This window comes from Aythya ferina (assembly GCF_964211825.1).
Source record: "Aythya ferina genome assembly, chromosome: 8".
Classification (NCBI taxonomy): Eukaryota; Metazoa; Chordata; class Aves; order Anseriformes; family Anatidae; genus Aythya; species Aythya ferina.
In genome coordinates, this window is record NC_140304.1 from 21,758,569 (window position 1) to 21,781,422 (window position 22,854).

The following is a 22,854-nucleotide window of genomic DNA, read 5'->3' on the forward strand; positions in this document are numbered from 1 at the left end:
AGGCAGCTGATGTTGTCTTAGGCTGTTGCTGAAAGTGGAGGGAGGTTATTTTTAAGTGGGTTCTGTGATTTGAGACTCTTTGCTCTCCTTTGTGGTTGTAATAAGCTTGGGTAATGTTAGAGCTTTTTTGCAAAAATTATCTCTCCAGTCGTTTTCAGTCTTGGCATTGTAGTCCTCTATTAAGCATATAATTTACTTTTTTCTTCATTCTTTGCTTCCATGAGAATTTTTGTGATACACTGGTCTGCGTTCATTTGCGTTTGTCATTCATAAGCCTGGATTCTTAGATGTTCTGAGTCTTTTTGGATTTGTCTGCGCTGAGCCCCATTTATTTTCTGTTCCTTCAAATATTGGAAAAGTGAATACTATTTAGGTCACTGTGGTGAGTTGTCTCCAGTGGGGATAACTGAATAGGTTTTCAGAGCATAATGGTATGCAAATAATATACTTCTAACTCACATGGGAATAGACTGAATATATGCACAAGCTTTCTGTGACCTTAATAGGTTTGTAGGCATCATAACACACCATGTGCTGCTGCAGCGTAGTATCTGATGTACAAATATATAAGCTGTGGTGAGGGGCAAAGAAATTTATGAGCAACTCTGTGAAATTAATATGTGATTCATATACCTTATTGTATCTGGAAGTGTACACCAGTGATATATCTGATTTACTTTTGTAACATAAGCAGTAAGTATGATAATATTAATCACTGCTAACAAAATGGAAGGTGCTTAATATCTTATACTTAGAGCATGTTAATTCGTTACACTGTTAAAGCTTGTTCATACTTGTTACAAGATGAAACTGAAAAACATACAGGAAAATGATAAATAAGTTATTCCATTAGACTGGGTTTTACATTTTTGATACTTACAAGAAGTAGTAGCTTTTAGAAATGTTGCTGCTTTTAGTTCATTTTTATTACAGGTTCTAGAGTGGTTCAGGAAACAGATGCTGCATTTAAAAAAAGCTTTGTTTTAGTGAAGCTTTCTGTGCAAGAGAATTCATTCTTCCTAAAACTTCATTTCACTTAAATTAACTTGTATTGCCACTGAGGATGGCTTATATTAAACACAAAGGGAGGCTTAGCGGTTTAGACTTCCATCAAATAAACTGCATAACTAAAAAGAGAAGATGCCAAGCCTCACACTCTTGTACTTGAAAGTATTGTGTTCCCTCTCATGGGAACTCGAGATTAGAGAAATTATAAAGGCTTTGCATAAAAACAGGGAGTTAGAATTAATTTTTGCTTAAGCAGGGAAGTGTCAAAAGCCTATTATGGTAATTTTTCAATTTTGTCTTAACTGTTCACACATTTTAAAATAGTTGTACAATTGAGTAGAGGCATACTTGATGTTTTGTGGTTTTTCTCTCTTTTTTTCTTTCCTAGGGCCATCATAAAGTGTAGCTTAGGTGCACTTAGAGGCCTGGGAGAAGTAGGTGTGCTAATTAAGTAGTTGATATTTTTCATATCATACTGAGAAAATTTGCCTAATGGACTGAAATAGTCTAAGAACGGTTCCTCTTTTCTTAATTACATCCAAGTACTAAATATCTAATATAGATGAAGATAGCAAAACTACAAAAAAAAAAAAAAGTAAGAAAACGTAAAATAATTTGGAGGTTGTAGAGACTATCTTCATTACTATCAGAGTAAATGGTAGCAGTTAAGGTCTACATGAAAAAATATTACTTTAATAACTTTATTCATTGTCTTTTAATATAAATACCGATTCTTTTAAAGAAGCTGAAAATATCATGGAATGCAGAGCTACTGCAGAATTTGTTTTGTTAATCTATTTGGAATTAAAAAATTACCATTTTTTTCTATATCATAATACCTATAAAATGCTAGAGTTGTAGTTTAAAAATTATGTTTGATCTAAACAAGCTTTAGGGCTTCCATAATGAAAGGAAAACTGATTTATCAGAACTTTCAAATGGTAAATTAAATCACTTTTTCTTTCAGTAAGCACAGTATTTAGTGGAAGAAATATTATTCTAGAGTTGCTTTCATTTTGGTAACCAGTTTTACTGTTCCAGAGGAGATGTTTTTGGTGGAACAAGCTTCAGATTTGGCATGAGACTTACTGGCGAATGTGAAAGTAAGCAATATTCCTAAATGATCATTGATTAGGTAAGACTTCCATTTTTATATGCAGAGAAAAGGTATCTTTCCTATCTTGGAGCTATTTTTTCTGCAAAAACCTCTTTGGGCTATGAAAGAGCTATCATTGGCATTCCCAATTATGACCAACTTGTTTTGAATTTTTTTGGCCTTGTCTGCAGTAGAAACTAGTGAAAAAAGTGGGATCTGCTGTATTACAGGTGTGAGGTACCTTGAGAGCTTTTCTTAATGCTGCTGAATGGCTTCTGTCAGAACCCACGTTCAGTTTCTCTTACTGTGAACGTTAAGGAGCAGTCTGAATCTTCCTTAGCTCTTCTTCCTTTTCCCCCAAAACTGTGAATGGCAACTGCCCAGCTAAAAGCACAATGTGGTCCTGCGGTTTGTGTGATGAGGTAGCAGGTCAGCATCGCTTCTGGATGCTGGCATTTTTCTTCTGGCATTTTACGGGTTTCTGGTGTTATGTGTTTGTGTTGCTTGAATAATAATGCCAGAATAATGGAGCCAAGTGCACGCATATCTGTGTGTGTAGAGGAAGGAGGGGTTGTTTTTAGATCCTTAGGCAAAGTGCAAAGTATTTGTTGGTATGTATTGCTTATTTTATTACTTAATTCTGGTTGCACTGGGCATAGAAATGATGTTAGTGTGTGTTTGTGGAAGTGTGTGTAATTTTAGTGTAAGACTAAATTCTTTGATGTAACTTGTGTTACCTGTCACGAAATACATGCAGGATCAGGACCTTTCTATGTGAAACATTACTGACGTACATTATAGTAGGTTGTCTAAGATGGAAGATTTAATTTCAGCTTTCTGCTGTCAGTTCAGTGTTCTGTAAAACTTTAATTTCTCACATAACCTTGTATAGTTTTTATTAATCATTGCTTTTGTGTTGCTTACACATGAAAGTTTCTCTGATAGACAGTGTTTATGTAAATGGTATTTCAGTGAATAGTAAAATTAATAGTAGCAGTTTTCCATTTTTTTCTTATTTCTGCTATATGTTTTCTTCTGAGCACATGAGGAATAAAAAGTAGCTGTTACCAATAAGTTCACATTGATAAGGACAGAATATAAATGTTACCAATTTTAGCTTGACATGTTTTGTAGTGCTGTCTGTGATACTAGATACTTCTCAGAACATTTTTCCTCAGGTGATGGCACTGTTAGCTCCAAATATATTCACACATTTATCCCACTTAAGCATTTAAACTTGGTGAGGTGTTCTTGGTGATTTTTTGTGTTAAGTTAATTGTAGTTTGTTTACCCTTCAGTAGCATGCTGTGAGGAGCATGGCAATGTAACACAGAAGCTTTTGACAGTACTGATGAATGGCAAGAGATAGAGATATTGGCAGAATGTTCTCTAGTGCTCTGTCAGGAATTGTTTTCCTAAATAATTCAGAGAGTTGAAATTTGATGAAATCATTTCCATTTTAAGAATGGGTGGAAGGGGTAAATGAGTGAAGACTCCAGTATGGGAAGAGTTGTGTTCATATTGTAAAACAGACAAGATAGCATCCTGTTTCAATGTTCTTGTGGAAATTCTTTGTATGCATTTGATTCAGCTTTGTGCAGGCAGCTACTTCCTCAGTGACCAGCTTTCTTGATCCGTGTGTGGCACCCTGCCAGTGCCAGCTTTCTCCTCCACACACCCTTTCCCCACGCATTGACTCTTGTGACTCAAGCGATCGCATATTACCAGGATTGTATGGAAGGAATGCTGAAAGCCCACCTACAAATCTGTGGCTGACAATCAGACATTTAGTACTTACATGGGACATTTACAGCACCACATGACATCCGTAGGGCTGTAACCAGTGGTCACTTTAGGTGGTAGGCAGCTAAAGTGGAACAGGTTTGCCATTAGATGAGATGATCCGTGGTTTAATCCTTTTAAAGGACTTACCCTTTCAGAAAGGTGTAGATACTGTATATACTACATGTGTTAATCTGGGGGAGTACATGTATATATAGTCAGCTGTACTCATTCATTCTTCCAGGACTTTGTTGAACCCCAGGTGGCATCTGACTGATGAACTGGTGTCATGCAAATGTTATGGGGGAAAATGGAATATTTATGATACCATAAATCTGTCATTCTTTCTTAATGGCAGCTGCCTACAAAAACTCTTTGCAGGAATGAATCTGCTCTCTGGGACTCTTTGTTCTTTGACATATCAACCGTAACAGAAATGGCTTTCTGGTGTTAGTCTAATTATGTGCAACTACTAAGTTCCTGTATTGCTTCCATGTTTTATGATTTGTTTTCAAGGATGTATAGCAGCTAGAATAGCCAAAACTATTGGGTTGATGTTTCAGAATAGTTCTTTTTTTCCTTTTGTATTTTTTCTGCTCGCAGAGAGAGTGTATACAACATAAACTTTGAGAATACTTGTCTAGCATGCAAGTACAAAACTAGTGCATACAACAATTGCTTTTAAAAGCAGGGTGGTGGGGGGGAGCAAACAGATCTAGCACGAGCTGTAATACCCTGATTTCTCACTGAAAATGAAAATGTTTTGCAGTGAAAACATGGCTATATTTGATCTTGCTCATATATATATGTGCAGACACCTTTTGCCTCAGCCCTGCTTCTCCCTCCATTCATTTTTTCTCATGTCTGCCTCTTGAATGTAATGCAGTTTTGAGTTGTGCAAGCCAAAGTTAGAAAAACCTGGAGCTCTACTGCACACAGGTATAATGTTGCACACAGCTTAGGGCAAAAGAGAACTTTTAAAATTATAGTTGTAGAGATCCTGGAGACATTTAAAAATGAACAGTAAAAAGTACATGAATAGGGAGTATTTATTTGGATTCCAGTTTCTTTAAATTTAGCTGTTAAGACGTTTGATTAGATTTTGTACTCAATATGGCATATTGAGCAAAAGATCTAATGTTGTCTAACATCTGCTGTTAATACAGCCTGCCACCTGGAAATAAATGAATAGATACTCACGGGATATCCAGAAAAAAATGTGCAGTTAGAACCATCACTGCTACTTTGAAAGGAAGAGCAAAATAATTTATGAATGTCATGACTTCTCCACATAAACAGATACAACTTAATTTGAATTTGAGTGACGACATTGTACTTCATGATGGAAGTTTTGAGGCACACAATTAATTTTATGAGATAAGAAAAAAAGAAAAAACACCTGCCTCAGAGTACATGGATTTAAAAGTACTTGAGTGGTCTCTCTGTGTGGTGCAGTGACCCTGTGGGAGAGCCTCGTTAGACTTCCCAGCAGGAGGCCAGTACGTGGGGCAGTCATCCCAACGTGGAGCAGGCTGCAGCACACACTGGCACATGCGGCCTCCTCTCTGCAGAGCTGAGTGGTTGCTTGTGCTTCTGATCCCGATGGTTTTGAGTCCCTGTATTTGTAGCAATAACCTTTGCCCTGTAAAAGACCTTGGGATAGTCTTTTCCCAGGGCAAAATGGGCAGTGTGTGCTGCTCCAAAAATATTGTTGTGAGAGTAGGGTGGCCCACCTCACACCTTTCTAGTTAATACAAAATAAATGTATCCAGCTAGAGCCTCTACAGATCTTTTTCAAATCCTTTGAACTTTTGCAGCTGTTTTTTCTGTCTGCTTAATCAAAAGCCTAGGTAGCAGCAGGTGGATCATTTTTGGAGGTTCCCTCCACTGAGGTGTGGGCAAGTAGTGCATATTTCTGTCATTTTCAGACCCCCCTCTGATATAAGGACTTCAAGAACCTTATCCTTTGGATTGAATGCCTTCAGTCATGTTTTTGCTAATAATCCTCTTCTTGTTCATGTTAAGTAAAGACATTTTTGAAAAGAAGGATGCTTCTCAGAGTAACAGTGGCCAACTTTTGAATATCAAGTCTGTTTAATTATGCTGCTCATCTATTTTTGCATGCTTCAGTTGGCATGATGCTCTGTTTGCAAATGTAATTCATGTATTTGATGTGGACTTTGATGTGAGCTTTAATGAAGATCATGATTGTGGCTTCATATAAAACTATGAATATGAACAGAAACACAATTTGCTTAGAATGAATGAATATGAATAGAAAAACAATGTCTAATAGACCCTAAAAATATGTGGTTTATATATATATGTTATATATGAAATAGCTTAATCTTGTGACTTTTTTCTTCTCTGCCCTTAAGCATATGCGTGATTTAGAGTGTCATAACTTGCTGGTACTGAGCAGGTAAGAGCTGAGCCCTCTTACCTCAGCAGAGTTAAGACCTCTGCTGTGCCACCCTGTAGCAGATAGACATGCATTGTTAGAGCTGCCAGTACAGAGCCGTGTTAGTTAGCTTTGGTTTTATCAAATCGCACCTCTTGGTTTGGAGGCCCCATAGCATGATTCCTGTTTGCCAATCAGGCATCGTTCATATGAGTGCTGGCTTGTCTGGGAATTAAACTGCACAGGGTCTCAGGTGCTGGGAAAGCTCCCTGTGATTAGAAGAAGTATATTATGTGTTGTGTCACAGGTTGGAAGATTAATGAATAATTGTTAAAACACTGAAAGCACTTTAAAGTGCTATGTAATGCTGAGAGATAATGCTGGAAGTAGAAAATAATAAGTGAGCAGCCATAATTGAAGTAGAAGTTCATTTCTAAAAAGCCCTAACAGATTATGTATTTTAGAAGGAAATGAAGAACTAAAGCTATCATAGTAGTATTTGTTTTATAGTGATTGTACAGTTTTCAAAGTAAATATTTAAAATGCAGTTGTTGGCAATGACATGTTAATTTAGTTTAACTGCTGTTTTTCCCCATATCTTCCATGAGTTTTTGTTGTTGATGAGTGAACTTTCTTCACTATTTTATTAATATTGGAGATATCAGTAATCATGGCACTGTGGTTAATAAACACAAACTGGGAGATTAGACAAGTGTGCTTTAAATTGTTTTGCAGATTAACAGGCACCACTTAGGTTGGAGTTCTCTTATGACTTTAATCTTGCTGTGGGCACAAAAGAGGATTAAACTATTACTAGATGGCTGGAATTATTTGATTTCCCCCTCCCCACTGTGAGGACCACAAATCAAAACTGTAACCGACAAATTAGAAGTGCATACTCCTAATAAAAGCTCTGAGGATGTATTTTATGCCATGATTTACTTGTGATGCACATAAATTTGTTCTGAAATAAAACTTTATTATGTGTTTTCTCATAAGAATTGAAATGACTACCCAATTTTAAATTGTAAGTAAAGTCAAATTCTTATGGAGTGTCTCTAAGAAATATATAAAGTGCTGTTGACATGGGGTCCTGCCTAGTGGAAGTTGGCTTTTCCATAGTTTCCTTGTCCTTTGGTTTGATATATATATAAAATATATATATTAGTTTTTTTTCTGAGATAAGAAGTAGGTGATCTTGGGTCTGAGGTTTGTCTTGGATTTCAAAGACCTCCTTTTTGAAATGTGGATCATTTCTTTTTTCAGGTATCAGTATTGGTTTTCAATATAGACTCTAACATAAATATCTTGACAAACAAAACATAAAAGCTGTAGTATTGCAATGAAAGAAATAGAAATGATCATTCCAAAGGAGAATGATCAAGAAAAAAATCTTGGAAATCTACATCCCAAAATAATGTAACATTCACACCAATGACCTAATAATGATGCAGGGCACTGCACTGACAAGCAGCAATTGTGCTTTACTTCTCTGCTAGTGCTTGCTGACCCCTAAGACGTATAGAGGTGGAGAAATCCACAGAGAGATACGCACGGGACTTCCCCTAGTAGCTGCTGCTGTCTGCCAGAAAGCCCCAGGATCCTAAGTGGTATTTTATATCATGTCCGCTGCAATAAGTAGACCAAAATGGGCCTAGAGCACTGTGAAATTCCAGAGAGAATTAAGCAGGGATTAATCTGAAATATGATAGCTGCCACTTTAACGGACTCATTGGAATACAGAACTTGTAACTTTTGATTTTTGTGTGATCGCATATGGATATTTTGCACTTCTGTGATACAAATGCACACCACCTGTCCCAGGTTGGGTAGAACAGCCCATGTAGGAAAGCTTGTGTACGTATTGATTTTTAAGGTTTTGCATCCTTTCCTGAAGCCCTGTGTGGAATAAGATGTTGGTGTAGACTGAAGAATTGACATCTTTCTTGCTTGGGAATTTCTACATTCCTGACTGTTACGCTGCTACGTTTATACTGTGTGCATTGCTTTTTCTGGAATCTGGGTTTAACTCAAAGCTTTCTGTACCAATATTTTTATCCTTATTCAGGACACCAACACAAAGGGGAGTTCTGCTGGAAGAGGACTGTAGGATTGGATTATAATGATATTTATCATAGTGTTTTCCATGTGAAATGTTAATATGTGATGCTTTAAATCTTGTTTCTGTTCTGATGTGACATTTTAAAATTAGACCATTCTTAATCTAATTACTACTTCAGCTTTAATACTTTTTATTTCTTGCATAAAATTCATTTTAATTGCAATAACAAGTACTGTATGTTTTATGAAACACCTTCACTGAAACTCTTGGATACTTTCCATTATGGTCTCTGTAGACCCATCCAGTTTGAAAATACGCTGCTTTATCCTCTCCTTAATTACAGTACTTGGAGCAACTTTCTGTTAACTGTTTCGTAAGTTCTACAGAATAATGAGTCTACCAGAACTAGAGAGAGTGCAGCAGAAAACTGTTCACAGGAGGAAGCTTGCTGTTGCTTAGCTACCTATCTTTTTAATTTGGGATCTCCAGCAACTCAATAATGACTAGCCCTTAAGCTGCTAAATGCATTTGTTCATGACGCATTGTGCCATTTTGTATGTGTATTTCACCTGTGTGTTACAGCTATTATTGTAGGGAGAAAGAGGGCGTTTATAATGGGGTTGTATTTTACCATAAATCACAAAACCTAAATATGTCAATTATATAAGCAGTACTTAGAAAAGTTCTTATGTGTGTTCTGCTACAGTGAAATTCAGAATGAGTCAAAAAGCTACTGCCTCTGCTTCTCCAGATCAGTCCCAAATAAGAGAGTTATGCATAATTTGTAAGTACTGCAACTTGTCTGTAGTCTTTCAATCATACGCATTCTGACATCAATTTAGGCACAATAAAGCTATACAATTAATTGCAAATTTAAATACTGCAACACTTAACATTTTTTGTCCATATTTAGCAATTTATTACAAGTGAGAAAATGCCTGAATTTCAAAAATTGCCTTTCACAGAAATTTACTGGAATAAGACCCTGAATTAGGCCCTGTTCATGTGATAAGTACTGATTTTTTTTAAATTATTATTATTTTTAGGAATCTGAAAGAAACTTTTTATTCACTAATGCTTTATGATCAATCCTAAAAGTGATACAAAGGGCCAGCTTATCTAGGGATTGCTTATGGCCACAAAACTGGTATAAGCATAGGAAGAAACCATCTTTTCTAAAACTGTTTCCAGTACGTGTAGGTAAAATAGGAAACCTTTCTATTCACTATTGAAATATTTCTGATTTTAATAGCTTTTCCCACTAGGAGAGATCTCAGTGACATTTCCCTGCCCTCCTGAGCAAAATTCTATAGGTGAAGAAGTTTCTGCAGCGATCCTGGCACTAGGCAGCCTCCCTGCAGAGGCTTGCCTGTGCTCTACAGGAGGCCATCCCAGCCTGGCCTCTGACTTCAGGGTGAAACACTGAGGTGCTGCTGTGCCTCCTAAGTGTGATTCCACCCTTCTGTGCCCACACAGGTGCGCAGGCAGTGCTTTTGGCATTGACACAGCTGTGCCAAGAGGGAAGAATTGCTGGGTGAGCTGTTACAGCTGTGCTGGCCAAAAGCTCTGGCAGGATATGTTACAAGTACAGTTCGCTGACGTTAATTTCCAGAAGCAGGGGCTCCATCCTAAATCCAGAGGGGTGTGATTCACAGGTGAGACAGGCAGCTTTTCCTAAATGAACCCTGGTGCTTAGTTGATGTGCCCAGCTGGACAGAGATGTGTTACTGAAGTTTTCTATGTAACATTTGTTATGATTTTAAATGGATGAATTTGTCAAGTCAAAAGCTACTTATGTTTTTATGTCAATGACAAACTTTCTTGGGAATCTACGATTAAGCTAAAGAAACCTGCTTCTTTCAGCACTTACAGGTATACTTTAAAGGTTTAGACATGAGTCTGTGTAATCTCATTTTAGGCATTGAAAAAGTTTTGATGTCTGTATGCCCCCAGTGGAAAATACTTGCATATTTCTATATAATTTTGTGCTCAATTAACCTCACTATTGACTTCCAGATGTACAGTAGAGTTGCATTTCTCTGCTCTTTTATTGTGGTTTAATATGTGCATGTAGATTCCAGTTTCCAGGTCTGTGAATCTTTTTTGTTAAGATAATTTATTTTTAAGATGGCCAAGTATGTAGCTCTTGTATAGCCTCAGATGTTTTGTGGGACCTTCATGTTTTTAACAGTAATATATCTTTCAGAATTTAACACTGCATCGTATGGCTTTAAGCTGGTAATTTTTATGTCCTTGATATCTCAGTGTAGAGACATTACTGCACTGGCCTTTGTTTCCTTGTGGAATTTCATGGAGGAGCTTTAAATACATGGCATGACAAAATGGAAAACCATACTCATAGATCACCTTATAAATATTTATTCATATAAATTCTTTAAAGAAATTAAATTACGTGTTCTATACAAAATAGGAGAGAGAGGCTTTTAGTGTCACTGACTGCAAATTGAAGTCATTTGTCTAGAAGGGTCAGATGCCACTTTGTGGTAAGGAATTTGTCTGAGATCCAAGAAAGGAAAGATTGATAGTACAAAGAGATTGATGAAACGGGCACTGTAATATGCATACGAAGTTATGGGTTAATTAGGAGGATTTAAACAAGAAAGTTCCTCTGTGTGGAGAAGTGTCATGTGCTGTTACTTTCAGAAGTGAGGTGTGCTGGCAGCCTTTTTGAATGTTCAGAGTTGATTTCCTGAGATCTTTATATGGAGATGGGTCGTGAAATCAGTGAGGTGGCAAATTACCAATATCATGTCCATTGCAGCTGATGGTTGCTCCTTAGGAAATTGAGTGGTTTGCATGCATATATATACCATCTTTGGGATATATCTTTGGTTTAGTTGTTAATAATATAAATCATAGTGCTTGTTCTGTGATACCTGTATCAGAGGAAACAAAATCATTAATATTTCTGAGTTATCAGCTTCTTTGGGTGTCTCGGGGGGCATAGCTCTCGTTCCACTTTTAAGTGCAATCATGGTACTTATGCAAAAATCTTAAAGCTGTAACTGTGTAGCTTAGAGAGTGGGAGCTGAATATCCACAAACATTGTTTTCTTGTTGATAGAAAAGCTGTTTTGAAAGAACAGATGCTGCAAACACTTCCTCGTTGCTTTAAAGTTCACCAGCCACTTGGTATGTTTAATGGAGAACAGTAAGGCAGGCTTTCATAAGCAGATGCGTGCAGAAATTGAAACAGTACCATCTTTTGTAAGTTATTCACGTGGCTGAAAGACAATTTTAAATTTGACTTAAATGCAACAAAGCTAAAATACTCGGTGTGCCCCTTGTTCCTCATTCTGTATGAGGACAGAATAGTGCAAATCATTCAGCAAGGCAGGAATAAAAAACTCAGAAAGTACAGTATTTATTACTGTAAAAGTAAATCACTTCTGTCTGCAAAGCAACCTGTAAAGCATAACTGCTGAAGCAAGAGTTGACATAGGCATGAGGGACTGAATTATACCTCTAAATACTGTAATTCTGATATTTCTGTCAGGATATTCTTAACTAAAATTTTGTATTCATACAGATTCACCTTGCTGCTTAGCCTTAGAGATAAGAGCTGCTGCACACCACAAGATCTATCTCCCAGAATCCATTTCTCACAGAATATGGAGTATCTGAAAGTTTTGTCAATATGAGAAGAGGAAGAAGGGGACAGATGAGTTTTATCTCGCCTTACTGTTAAGTGTGTGATAGAAAAAGCCTTAACAGATTGCAGTGAATTTCTTCTTGCTGAAGATGAAAAAATTGTTGAAGGGGCAGGTATTTGAATTGCAGAATACATTTCTACATTAAGGAAAAGCAGTCAGACTCAGTGAGGCCTCTGGGAAATGTGATTGACATTAAAAACAATCCTGTTTTGTGTTATGATATTCCTTTAGTAATGAATCATAGCTTTTTATATGTTTAGATATCTGTTTATTTAAAAATTTCTGAATACAGAAGGAGCTGTAGAAAACATTCTGGGTAGTGGAAAAACAATACCTTGTCTTCTCTTCTCTCTCATGTTTTCACTTCCAGGATCAGTTTTTCATACTTGTAAATTCTTCTCTTTTATTAACATGAAACCAGGTACGAGAAATTTTGTCCAAAGAAGTGAGTTTAAACACGTTCCACAATGACAATGTGGACCATCAAAGTAGCATCATGGGCACAGTTCTAGTGGCCTTATGTGGTTTTTTTAACCTCCCTGCTTGAGCATCCCCTCTCTTTCCATCAGCATTTACACCACATCAAGAAGAAAGACACTTCCTCTTTATGAAGAAATACAGCTTAATGGTGCTTTTCTCTGCTGCCAGGAGTTTTACTTTATTTTTGCACTTGATAAAACACTGTGCCTGTTTAATATGGAGACTAAGTATGAAATCTTTGTTTTTCTCTTTTTGTTTGTTCTTTTTTTCAGAAGCCAAAACAAAAGGACTGGCATCCTCCTGGAGGATTTATTCTAGGACTCTGGGCATTGATTATCATGGTTTTCTTCAAAACATATGGAATCAAGCACATGAAACACATCTTCTGAATCTGAGCAAGCAAGATGATTGCACTGACTGCTTCTTTGGATTCCCTGGTGTCATTTGAGTTCCCTGTATGTGTATTGTGGTTGTAGTGAAAAACAGTGTTGCAATCTCACTTCAAATGTTTTTTTGAAGTCATGTCTTCTGCTTCTTTTTCTGAAAAGAGTCTCACAGGTGGTTATAAAATTAGACTTCTCTTTTTTTTTTTAAGTTTGTTTTAAGTATATTTTAATGCTTTTTTGAGCTTATCTTTCCAGTTAAATTTAAAAAGAAGGGGACATAAATATCTTAACAGAATTTCTAAGGTTGACTATGAAATGTGAATGGGCAAATTTATTCCCCTATACTTATAAGTAAATCTTAAAAGAGTCATCCTATCACTGAAGAACTAGACAGTTTGCGGAACATTATTTAGGATGTCATTTTATCAATAAAAGCTTAAGCCACTTTGCAGACTTTAGCATGATGTATTGAAACCTTTCTTCATAAAAACAAAAAATACAAGAAATAGTCTAGAAAGATATTGATTTTTTTTTTTCCTGCTCTGTTAAATACAACCCTAAGAACAGTCCTCTCACCTTTAGGCAATTTTGGATTTAGGATTGTATGAACTGGTGAAAGTGAAACAAATATACACGATAACCTCACTGAATCTACTTCATAAAATGCTGAAAAGGGTGAAACTACAACTATAGCATGTCCATTAGGAACCCTTAATAGATGTCTTTTCACTTCGTATGATCCAGAGTTGGCCTCTTTCAGGGTTTTCAGTGCACTGGATTTTTGCACAGAGCAAAACTGACTCTAGCATCAGGATGAAAAATGTTATCAGTTGTACTATTGTACTCTATAATGTCTGAGCACTTGGAAATGAGGTTTATTGTTTAGGTTTTGTATATTCTGTTTTGGCATATTGATTTGTTCTTCTTCGACGTGTAATGATGAATGCATGCTAAATGCATTTTGTCTGTACAATATACTAATAGTAGTGAAGAGAACAAATTTCTGCATGTATGGAAACAATGAGGCTGTCAACTAGGTGATGCTCTCGCAGTGTGCTTTTGGAGTCTGTTCCCTATCCTAATCATAATAAAGCTGATACATACATGATCTGAAGTCACTAGGAGTTATCTGTAATCACATTATATCGGAGGCAATAGTGATGTCTTAGCATATGGTATTGAGCATTTTCCTATTGCTCAGAACATACAAATCTCAGTGCTTATACATTTTTATTGTTTTTTCCTTTTTGTTCTCTTTCAGATTGACTGTGGCATCATAGCCTTGGGTTAGGGTTAGTGACCTTGTCAGAGAGCTATGTGTGTATGATGTGTATGTTTGTCTTGGATAACATTTTTCGCAAGCAGTAAATTAATATGCAAAACCTGATACAAGGGTGATTTCTTAAAATGTGTAAAGTTTTATCTTTCTCAGTTATTTCTAATGCAATAATCAACTAAGATCTGTTTTAGACAGACTAATAGGAATGTAGAGACATTATAGAAATGTATAGATGCTTTATAGAAATGAATCCTACAGAATTTGTTCTTAGAAGATTTGCTTACATTTAATTTTTTAATCCAGCCTTTGATACTCTTTTTTGTATTTTAATGAGTATTTTTAATCACATACTTTATGTCTAAGTTTTATCACTTACTTAAAAGTGGCTAAAGTGAAACAGATTGAGCTTTCTGCCTTACTTCAGCTGCAATTACACTTACTCAGACTCCTCTGACCTTACTCAATTTCTCTCTTTCCCTCTTTCCAGCCAACTTATCCAGGATGCAATAGGTAGAAAGCAACAGAACTCAGCTGAATTTTGCAAGTAGCAGAAGATACCACAGTTACTGTATTTTTAAAAGCTTATCAGCTTGGGGAAAAGGAGGCAACTAGGTTGGTTATTAAAATGCTATTTATGAATAGAAGCACTCAGTAAATATGCCTGTGAAGGTGATTAAATTGAAGCGAGAACAACAATTAGACTGAAATGTACCAAACTATGCTTTGGGCATTTCTAGCATTTTTAAAAGCACAAAGTAAGGAGTTGATATAGATAGTTCTCAGAGAAACCATAAAGTTGTCTGTGCTACATGTATGCCAGTATTTTCTATACTACACTAACTTTTATTCCTTGAGCAGTTATAGGCTGAAAGCAACCTTAGAAATGTCTCAGAATTGTCTGTGAATGTGTTTTGTGCAATTATTTATTTATTTGCTTTAAGCTAGTAATCTTTTTCCCTGTCAGCCCTTCAAACACAGTTTGGGATCTGGGCTCTGGGAACAAACCAGGACATTCTTACACACCATGTGTGCTTTTCAGGCCAGAAAATATGCTTGTGCAGTGTAGATGCTTTCTGCATTGTGCACAGATGATCTTTTTAATGGAATCCAGAAAACAAGCCAGATGGCAGTTCCTTTATTTTTCCTTGCATAGAAAGTTATAGAGCAGAATTAATTTCAGCATTGTGTGGGTCTACATAAAAGGTCTGTGAACCAAGCATGCCCATGCTTGCAGGATTTTGTACATGCATGTCTGCATCCTGTACTATGTAACTGCATTGACGTGTCTTGCAATGGGTTTTATAGGCATTTTAGAACACTGGAGGCTGATAAAAATGTAAAATAGTGGTTTCGTTTCAGTTTTTCAGCTCTCTTTCAGGATCATGTGTTGAAATGCATTACCATTATTCAACTGGAGAAATGGTAAGTTAACAGTAGGTTTATACTCCTATACACACTCTCATGCCTCTGCACTTCATTTGATTTCTAAATTGTCTTTAAAATGCTGTATACATTTGAGAACAGTTTTGTTTGACCATGCCCAAACATTTACATAAATGCACAACTGTAAGGCATACTTCTGTAACAGACTGAAAAGCAAGATCTCCACAGAAATCAGTGGAGAAGGAAGCCTAAGCAGTGATGAGATGATCAGCATTTGATTCATCTGTGCCAGCCAAACACTTATTTTTTTATCTGAATATTGCCATGAAATGCTGTCTTTCTAGTACAGGCAAAGATCACAGACTCATAAAAAATGTCTTTACAAGAGTATGTCTCTTCTCTAGAGATTGGTCTGGTTTTTGTCCCTTTTTCCTTCCCCCTTTCCCCCCCACCTTTCCTTAGAGGCTGGTCTCCATTATGGACTTCAGGAAAGCATATGTAATCTGGTTCTAATTCTGTTGCTGAGTGTCTGCAAATTGAGTCCATTTCCATCTCTTCTTTCAGCAATCAGGAATTTCTGTTCTCTGGTACCACATCCTGGAAACGCGTACTGGAAGTGAATAGATCTCATGGTCTAATGCCCCTTCAAACGGGGATCGGTAGATGTTAAAGCAGGGCTGAGTTGTACATAGTACTAAGCCAGTGATTTGTGAAAGAGCAAAGACCAGATTCAGCTATGAATTTATCATGCATATAGAGGCTTTACATAGTGATAAGGACAGGGAAGTATTGTACATGTATATGGAACAATTTTGGGACAAAGCCTGGGATCATCAGAAAACTCAAGTGTCCCTGTGTATAGATCTTCCAGCTCTGTCTGTCAGAGAGCTCTGTGAGACCTGTTTGACTTTTATTATACTTTCTGGACTAATTCACCTGTGGACTGAGGACAAGCATAAAATATGTCACCCAGGAGACTAATTAATCCATGAAGTTATGAACTACAGAAAATAATGTATATAATGGAAGTGTCTTGTCCACCATAACTAGTTCTTTACAATAATGAGCATAATAGATTTCTTGCATTTTTTGAGTGTTAAAAGGTGTTTTTGTTCTTTAAATAAAAAAGGGGGAGATGCTTTTTGTGGAAGATAACTTCTGCTCTGTGTATTCCACTGTTACCTCTTTACATCTCACTTTACGTCTTTCCATTAATTTAAAAAAATAATGTGCTATATGTGGGGAAATGCGTCTTCAAAGTGTGGGTGTTTTGTGTGAAAACTTATATATGCTGTGTAATATGTTCCGAAATCAGCATTTCCTAGCACTAATTTAACATGGAAGCAATTTTAAATAAGTTACGTTTTCTCATTAATGAGGATTTCTGCCGTATTTTAATGATTGAATCGACAGTGTTTAAGGTTTCAGTTCAAAGTTTTTGAGGGCATACTTAATGTTCAATTGTACTGTCTTCTTCCCCCTCAAGTTTTAGATTGTTGTTGTTGTTCTGTATGTATATACGTACAGCACACTGAAGCCTTGTCAATACAGCCATGTCTTTTTATTAATAGGCTTACTAGAGATGTGGATTGTATCAGCAGAAGTTACTTGGTAGCACTGTGTACAGGAGTACATTGAACACAATAAGCTACACCAGAGATGGGCTGTTTTTATAGAATAACAGCAGTGCTGGCAAAGCTCTAGCAAAGATGCTTTTACTTTTGGTATGATTTTTTTTCACACTGCTCGCTAATTCATAGCTTTGGTGACACAGCTCTGTGGAGACCAGGCAACCAGGCTATTTTGTTTGGGAGATTCATGACATGTCATACCAGTTCCTATGTCAAAGCTGATTAATTTGAAATAGCACATGTATTTCCTTCCATGCTTGAAAATGGACTTATTGCAATAACGCTGTCATATATTAAATGTTTGACTTGGTCCACTGGTTTTGCATGTAGCAGGCATTTTAAGTTTAGACTCCATGCTTTCTTTACATTTGGTTCTAATGTAATGTTACTTACTTGTCGAATCCTTTATTTATTTACCAATGAAGAGTACCACTAAGTATTATATACTACTGTTTGTTTTTTGTTAGCTCCTTACTCTCTTTGTGTTTCATATACTGCTTAGTTAGAGATATATATAACTGTATTAAAACATAAATGCTGTAGTGAGAAATGTTCCAGTTTTGTCCAACACAAAGGAACATAATGCTAGTAATGTCTTCCAGTTTTGACATTGTGTGCAGCTTGATTATAGCAAGGATGGAAGGAGGGGAGGTTAGAAATGTTATCTGCTTTCTCTGTTTGTTAAAATACAAACCTAACCTATGCTCTTGCCTTGAAGTCACATCAAATGTTTTCCTTATGAATTTCATTCATTCTGCTATTAATAGACTTGGATCGTGCATGTTTGGATTGCAACTAATAGGCTCTAGCTTGATCTGACGGCCAAAGTGAAGTCAGCAAAGTCCTAAAACCTTATACTCTGCTAAATATGCATTATTCCCTTTATCTTCACTATACTTAAGGAAGTATCTGTTGTCCTAAAAGCTATTGATGTTATCTTAATGGTTGTCTGTCTTGGCGGTGTAAAGAAGCTGGCTGATTTAAATATCATTGGGCATCTCCTAAAGGAGATAAATCTGCTCTGAGAAATCAGAAATGATTAAGATGGCTTTCCTTGGCTGTTAAAAAGGGTCCAGTTTTGCTCTCCATCTGAGCTAAGTGCTTTGACGTTGCTTTCAGTAAAATGAAAATGCAGTTACTGTTAGATCTTGCGGCTGCTTGGCACAGGCCTTTGGTCTGCATGGGCATATTGTGAGCATGGCAAGACTGTAACTGCTTCAGTGTACAAATCAATGTTCATTGTATACAGGATTTTTAAAATTATTATTTATCTATTTATTTATTTAGAGTCTAGCCCTTGTGCCCTGGTTTCCACCAAGATAAAGTTAGTTTTTCTCCTAGTAGCTGGTATGGTGCTGTGTTTTGGATTTAGGATGAGAATAACGTTGATAACACACTGATGTTTGAATTGTTGCAGAGCAGTGCTTACACTAAGCTAAGGACTTTTCAGCTTCTCACAGCACCCTGCCAGTGAGGAGGCTGGGGGTGCACCAGGAGATGGGAGGGGACAGAACCAGGAGAGCTGACCCAAACTGGCCAAAGGGTTGTCCCATGCCATGTGATGTCATGCAGAGCAATCATATGGGGTTTTGGGGTGGCTGTCCAGGGTGGGAGGGAGACCCATGTATGTCATATATGTCCCATATATGTCATATATTGTTACATCTTCCTCTGGAATTCTGCTTGTAACCTTATGGTGATGGAAAAGCTAATGATGTATGCTCTTAACCTCTGTTTCCTGTGTTCTGATGGATTCCTTAGGTAACGATCTTCTCTGTTACGCTGTGCTTCCATAGATGTTTTGTAAGTCTTTGAAGAGCGACTTTGCAAAATCAGCTGTGGAGCTCCAAGTGGACTCATCACCTGGATCTTGTCCGCTTTCTTCAGAAAACACTGAAGAGGTGTGAACAGATTTGCAAGGCATGCCTTTTCTTACAAAAACTGCACTGATTTTTAGCCAAGACAAGTCTTTATGACTGCTAATTCTGTTCTGTTGTTACAGCTTTCCATCTATTCATTTGGAATGTGCTAGGATTACTTGTCTGTAGTTTCTTGTCTTTGTGTTCGTGATTTCTGAAGACACTTTCCAAACAAATTATTCTACAGTAAGTAAGGATACTGTATGTTGATCATCTGTTTAGCAGTTTCTCTGTCTTGCTCTGGTGTTCAAATACAAGGTAAGAAAAATTTTAACTTCTGCTGGCACTGCAAGAGTGTGCCTTGTTAGAGCTGTGCTGTCTTGCACACAGTTCTGGGAGGGTGCCACAGAAGGGAAGGAGATGCTGGTTTGTGGCCTCTAACTGCGCACCACAGTTCTTTGTGATACTGTGTTTGCCATGGAGCCTGTTCAACATTCAGCCATGATAAAAGTCACCATCTTTATTTTCACTGTGATACTGAAAGTACATCCTTACTGTGATTAAATGTTGTTTGAGGTTGCAAGTTTTGTTGTCATTTTCATTGTAGAAAATGCTTTAAAAAGTAGTGGTTATAACAGATATTCAGCATGAGCAGTTATTTTAGAGCCATTTTATCAAACATCCTTTGAGGCATTTATATTTTTCAGCTTCTGTCCAGAGAAAGCTTACCATCTTAGGCTCTTGTCCTTTCAGATTTCCCCGTTCTTTTTTTTTTTTTTTTTTAAGGCGACTGTGTTCGAAAAGTAATGATATGTAAGGTATGCTGGCAGTAGCTAGCTGGAAACTCAGAATTGATCAGTATTAAGTAATGTACCAGAAGTGGAAAACTCACAGAAGCTATAAGGTTTCTGCACTTTGTTCTTTTTTGCAGTACATTTTTCTGTTTTACAAATACTTTCACTGTTTAACTGTTTCCATACCCATTATTTTTTATATCCCTAGGGTATGTTTTTAATATAGATAGAAATTGCATCTCCTTGCATCAAATAAAAAACTTTCATTATTCAGAGGTGATTTTCAGAATTTTTCAAAGAGTTTTTGTGGTGCATACAATAGATCTATAGAAAAATGAAAAGAAACTTCTGCAGCACAGTGTTTGCTGTTGAGCCACAACTTTCCACACTGTCAGCTTCAGCCTGACTTTGATCTTCCTGTTTCAGGGGAATATAGTTAGACAGCACAAACCATGCTCCATTGCCCATTTGTTAGATTCCCTTCAGCTCATCCCCTCAAACTTACTGGCTGGGTAGTAATCTGCTCCATACAAGTCTTGTATTTGGAATGTTCTTCCATCTGTTTTTCTGTTGTGTCCTTGCCTCCTGAGCACTATCTAGATTAAAAATCATTTTGACTTCCTAAGAAGTTCGCTTGAGAAGTACCGTAGAACAAGACCCAGGTAAACTCATCCTGCAGACTTTTATCAATGTATACTCCTGTTTGTTTGTGTGAATGTATAATACATGAAAATACCATTGTGTGTTCTTTGAAGTCATGGTTCCTGACACAACTGGCTAGAGCCAAGGGTAGTTTGTCAGCAGACCTGAATGTCTTCTAAAAACAGGGTGCTAACGCTGTAGTTCATATGTTCTTATTAAGTTATTTAACGTAGTATGTAGTTACTTGTTATTAAGTTAAGTAACTCCTTTCCTCAGTTTTCTTCTCCAGGAATAGGCAGTATTAACTTGTTGCTCTGAGGTGCTCTAAAACTCTGTATGGAAGGTTTTCTCAGGGGCATTGTGTCTTATTTTGTACAGTGATGCTGTTAGCTGGGCATTTTGCAACTGTGTTGTGCCAAAATAACAGAAATCAATGGTGATATTTTTCCATTCTTAGTTGCAGAGATTTTCTTTATCATTCTCAGCTCTCATTTGCGCATGGCATGGCTTAAGAGCTATGGTTCTTCAAGATGAAAAATAGCTTCTCTGTTGAAGCTTAACATAACAGGACATAAGATGTGCTACAAGTTCAGAGCTGAAGTAACAGATCTTATAACTGCTGATCTCTGTAAACACTGTTTTGCAAAAATTTTAATATATAAAATGATGCACAATGAAGCTCATGAATTGATCAAATTATAGTGAGGAGTGTAAAATGACAGCATAAACTAGAGAATCCTGGTTGTACTACTTATCGCTGGCCTGACAAGATTTTACGTTGTAAATCTGTTTGTTTTATAACTAGGCCATAAAACCTTACTTCAGGCTGAAATGTAGCACGATATGATATAGTTGAAAATTTTGCATTTATAGAAAAATACATCAGTGATTTTTAAATTAAAATTGCAGTGTTTTAGAACTATTTTTTTTTTCACTCATAACTTGCACTTTCCGGACTGGATTTATATTCTCCATAAATCCGTGATCAATCCTATTTAAAACTTGCTGTCTTGGCTTCATCAAATTTTCTTTTCAGTAAGTCTTCTATATGCAGGTGTGACTTACTCTTAGAAAAGACATCTTCATATTTTTTTTGTAATTACGTTGGGGAACATGCTGAATCAGCATAGGAATTTGATAAGAAAAGTGAGTTTTGAATTTGTTTTGTTTTTTAAAAGACTGAAAATGTTTAAAGGTATCAGCAACACATAATTATTAACAAAACTGAAGCAGGAATATTTATAATCATTAGTTTCACTCTGTTGGAAGTTAGGAGATCTAATCTCAGTTTATCCCATGTTTCTTCAGAGTTTTAATATTTCACCCGATCTATTTTGTACTGACCAGTCTTTCAGACAGGAAACATCCATATGGAGCACAACATATTTCTGAAAGCATACATGGTCCTGCTGGATACTGTAAGTAGATCACAGTAATCTATTTTAAAATGATCTATATTTAAAAATAACATGACTAGCTTAAAACATCTAGCATACATATCCTGCAGCCCTTCTCAACTGATGTAAAAACTAACAGCTCCACTTTATAATGACAAGATCCTTTTCTTATGTTATTATATAATAATAAAAGGATGGTGGCATCAGAGTACCTACCGTGATCTGTACTGTCTCTTGCAGTCATATGAGAAATAATCTGTAAATCAATTTGACAGAGTTCCTCAATTTGAGTAATGCATGTTGGCTACATGCCCCAGTACACATGCTGAAAGGGATGTGCAAATTACCATTAGTTCAAAAGACAATTCTGTAGAATTTTTGTGAAATGAAGTGGAAGAAATAAAACACAATCAATGAAATAAGAATAGTTAAACATCAGTTGGCAAGAGATGGGTTACAAGTAATTGTCAGTAGTAGAGCTTCGCATTCACTCTGTGTGCTGAATTATGTTTCTTTTGATGAACTTCACACCACAAGAGGAGCTTAAAGGCAAAATAGGTTGTAGTTTCTTACTCTGATAGAGGGGAGCACAGCAACAAGGAGAACAGCTTGCTGAGACCTGCGCTTCAGGTCCGCACAGTATTACAGAGATAAACAAGGCATTTTACTGCACGTTGTCACTAGAGAACCAAGGCATCTGCTGGGCAGCTGTAACAATTGCTATGAAGTGTTGGAAAGAGGAAGTCATAATGGGTCATAAGTGAGTTTAACTGACACTGAGTTTGGTCCTGGTTCCATGTACTGCTGCTGAGGTTGAGCTTGTCGGGCTTAGATGCTTCAAGGTAACATCTTTGTTTTAGCTTTATTTTTCTGAGTGGCACCTTTTGTCACGTAAGTTATATTGTTTCATGCAGTAACTTCTTCAAAATAATAGGAATAATTACAGATTCAATATTTGTGAGGCAAAAGGAAAAATAATAG

At 36.7% G+C, this 22,854-nt stretch overlaps 1 protein-coding gene across 2 annotated transcripts in view; it reads left to right on the forward strand.

Moving 5' to 3' along the window:
- The window catches only part of PIGK (phosphatidylinositol glycan anchor biosynthesis class K), a 75,610-nt gene extending 61,614 nt beyond the window's left edge, over window positions 1-13,996 (forward strand). For both annotated transcript variants that reach the window (XR_014695486.1, XM_084527720.1), the window contains one exon: window positions 12,775-13,996. Coding sequence is in view for 1 of the 2 variants with exons in the window: in XM_084527720.1 (XP_084383846.1) it covers window positions 12,775-12,891 (117 nt within the window). In the remaining variant the exon portion in view is untranslated. The remainder of the gene's footprint in view (window positions 1-12,774) is intronic.
- Window positions 13,997-22,854: the final 8,858 nt, after the last annotated feature.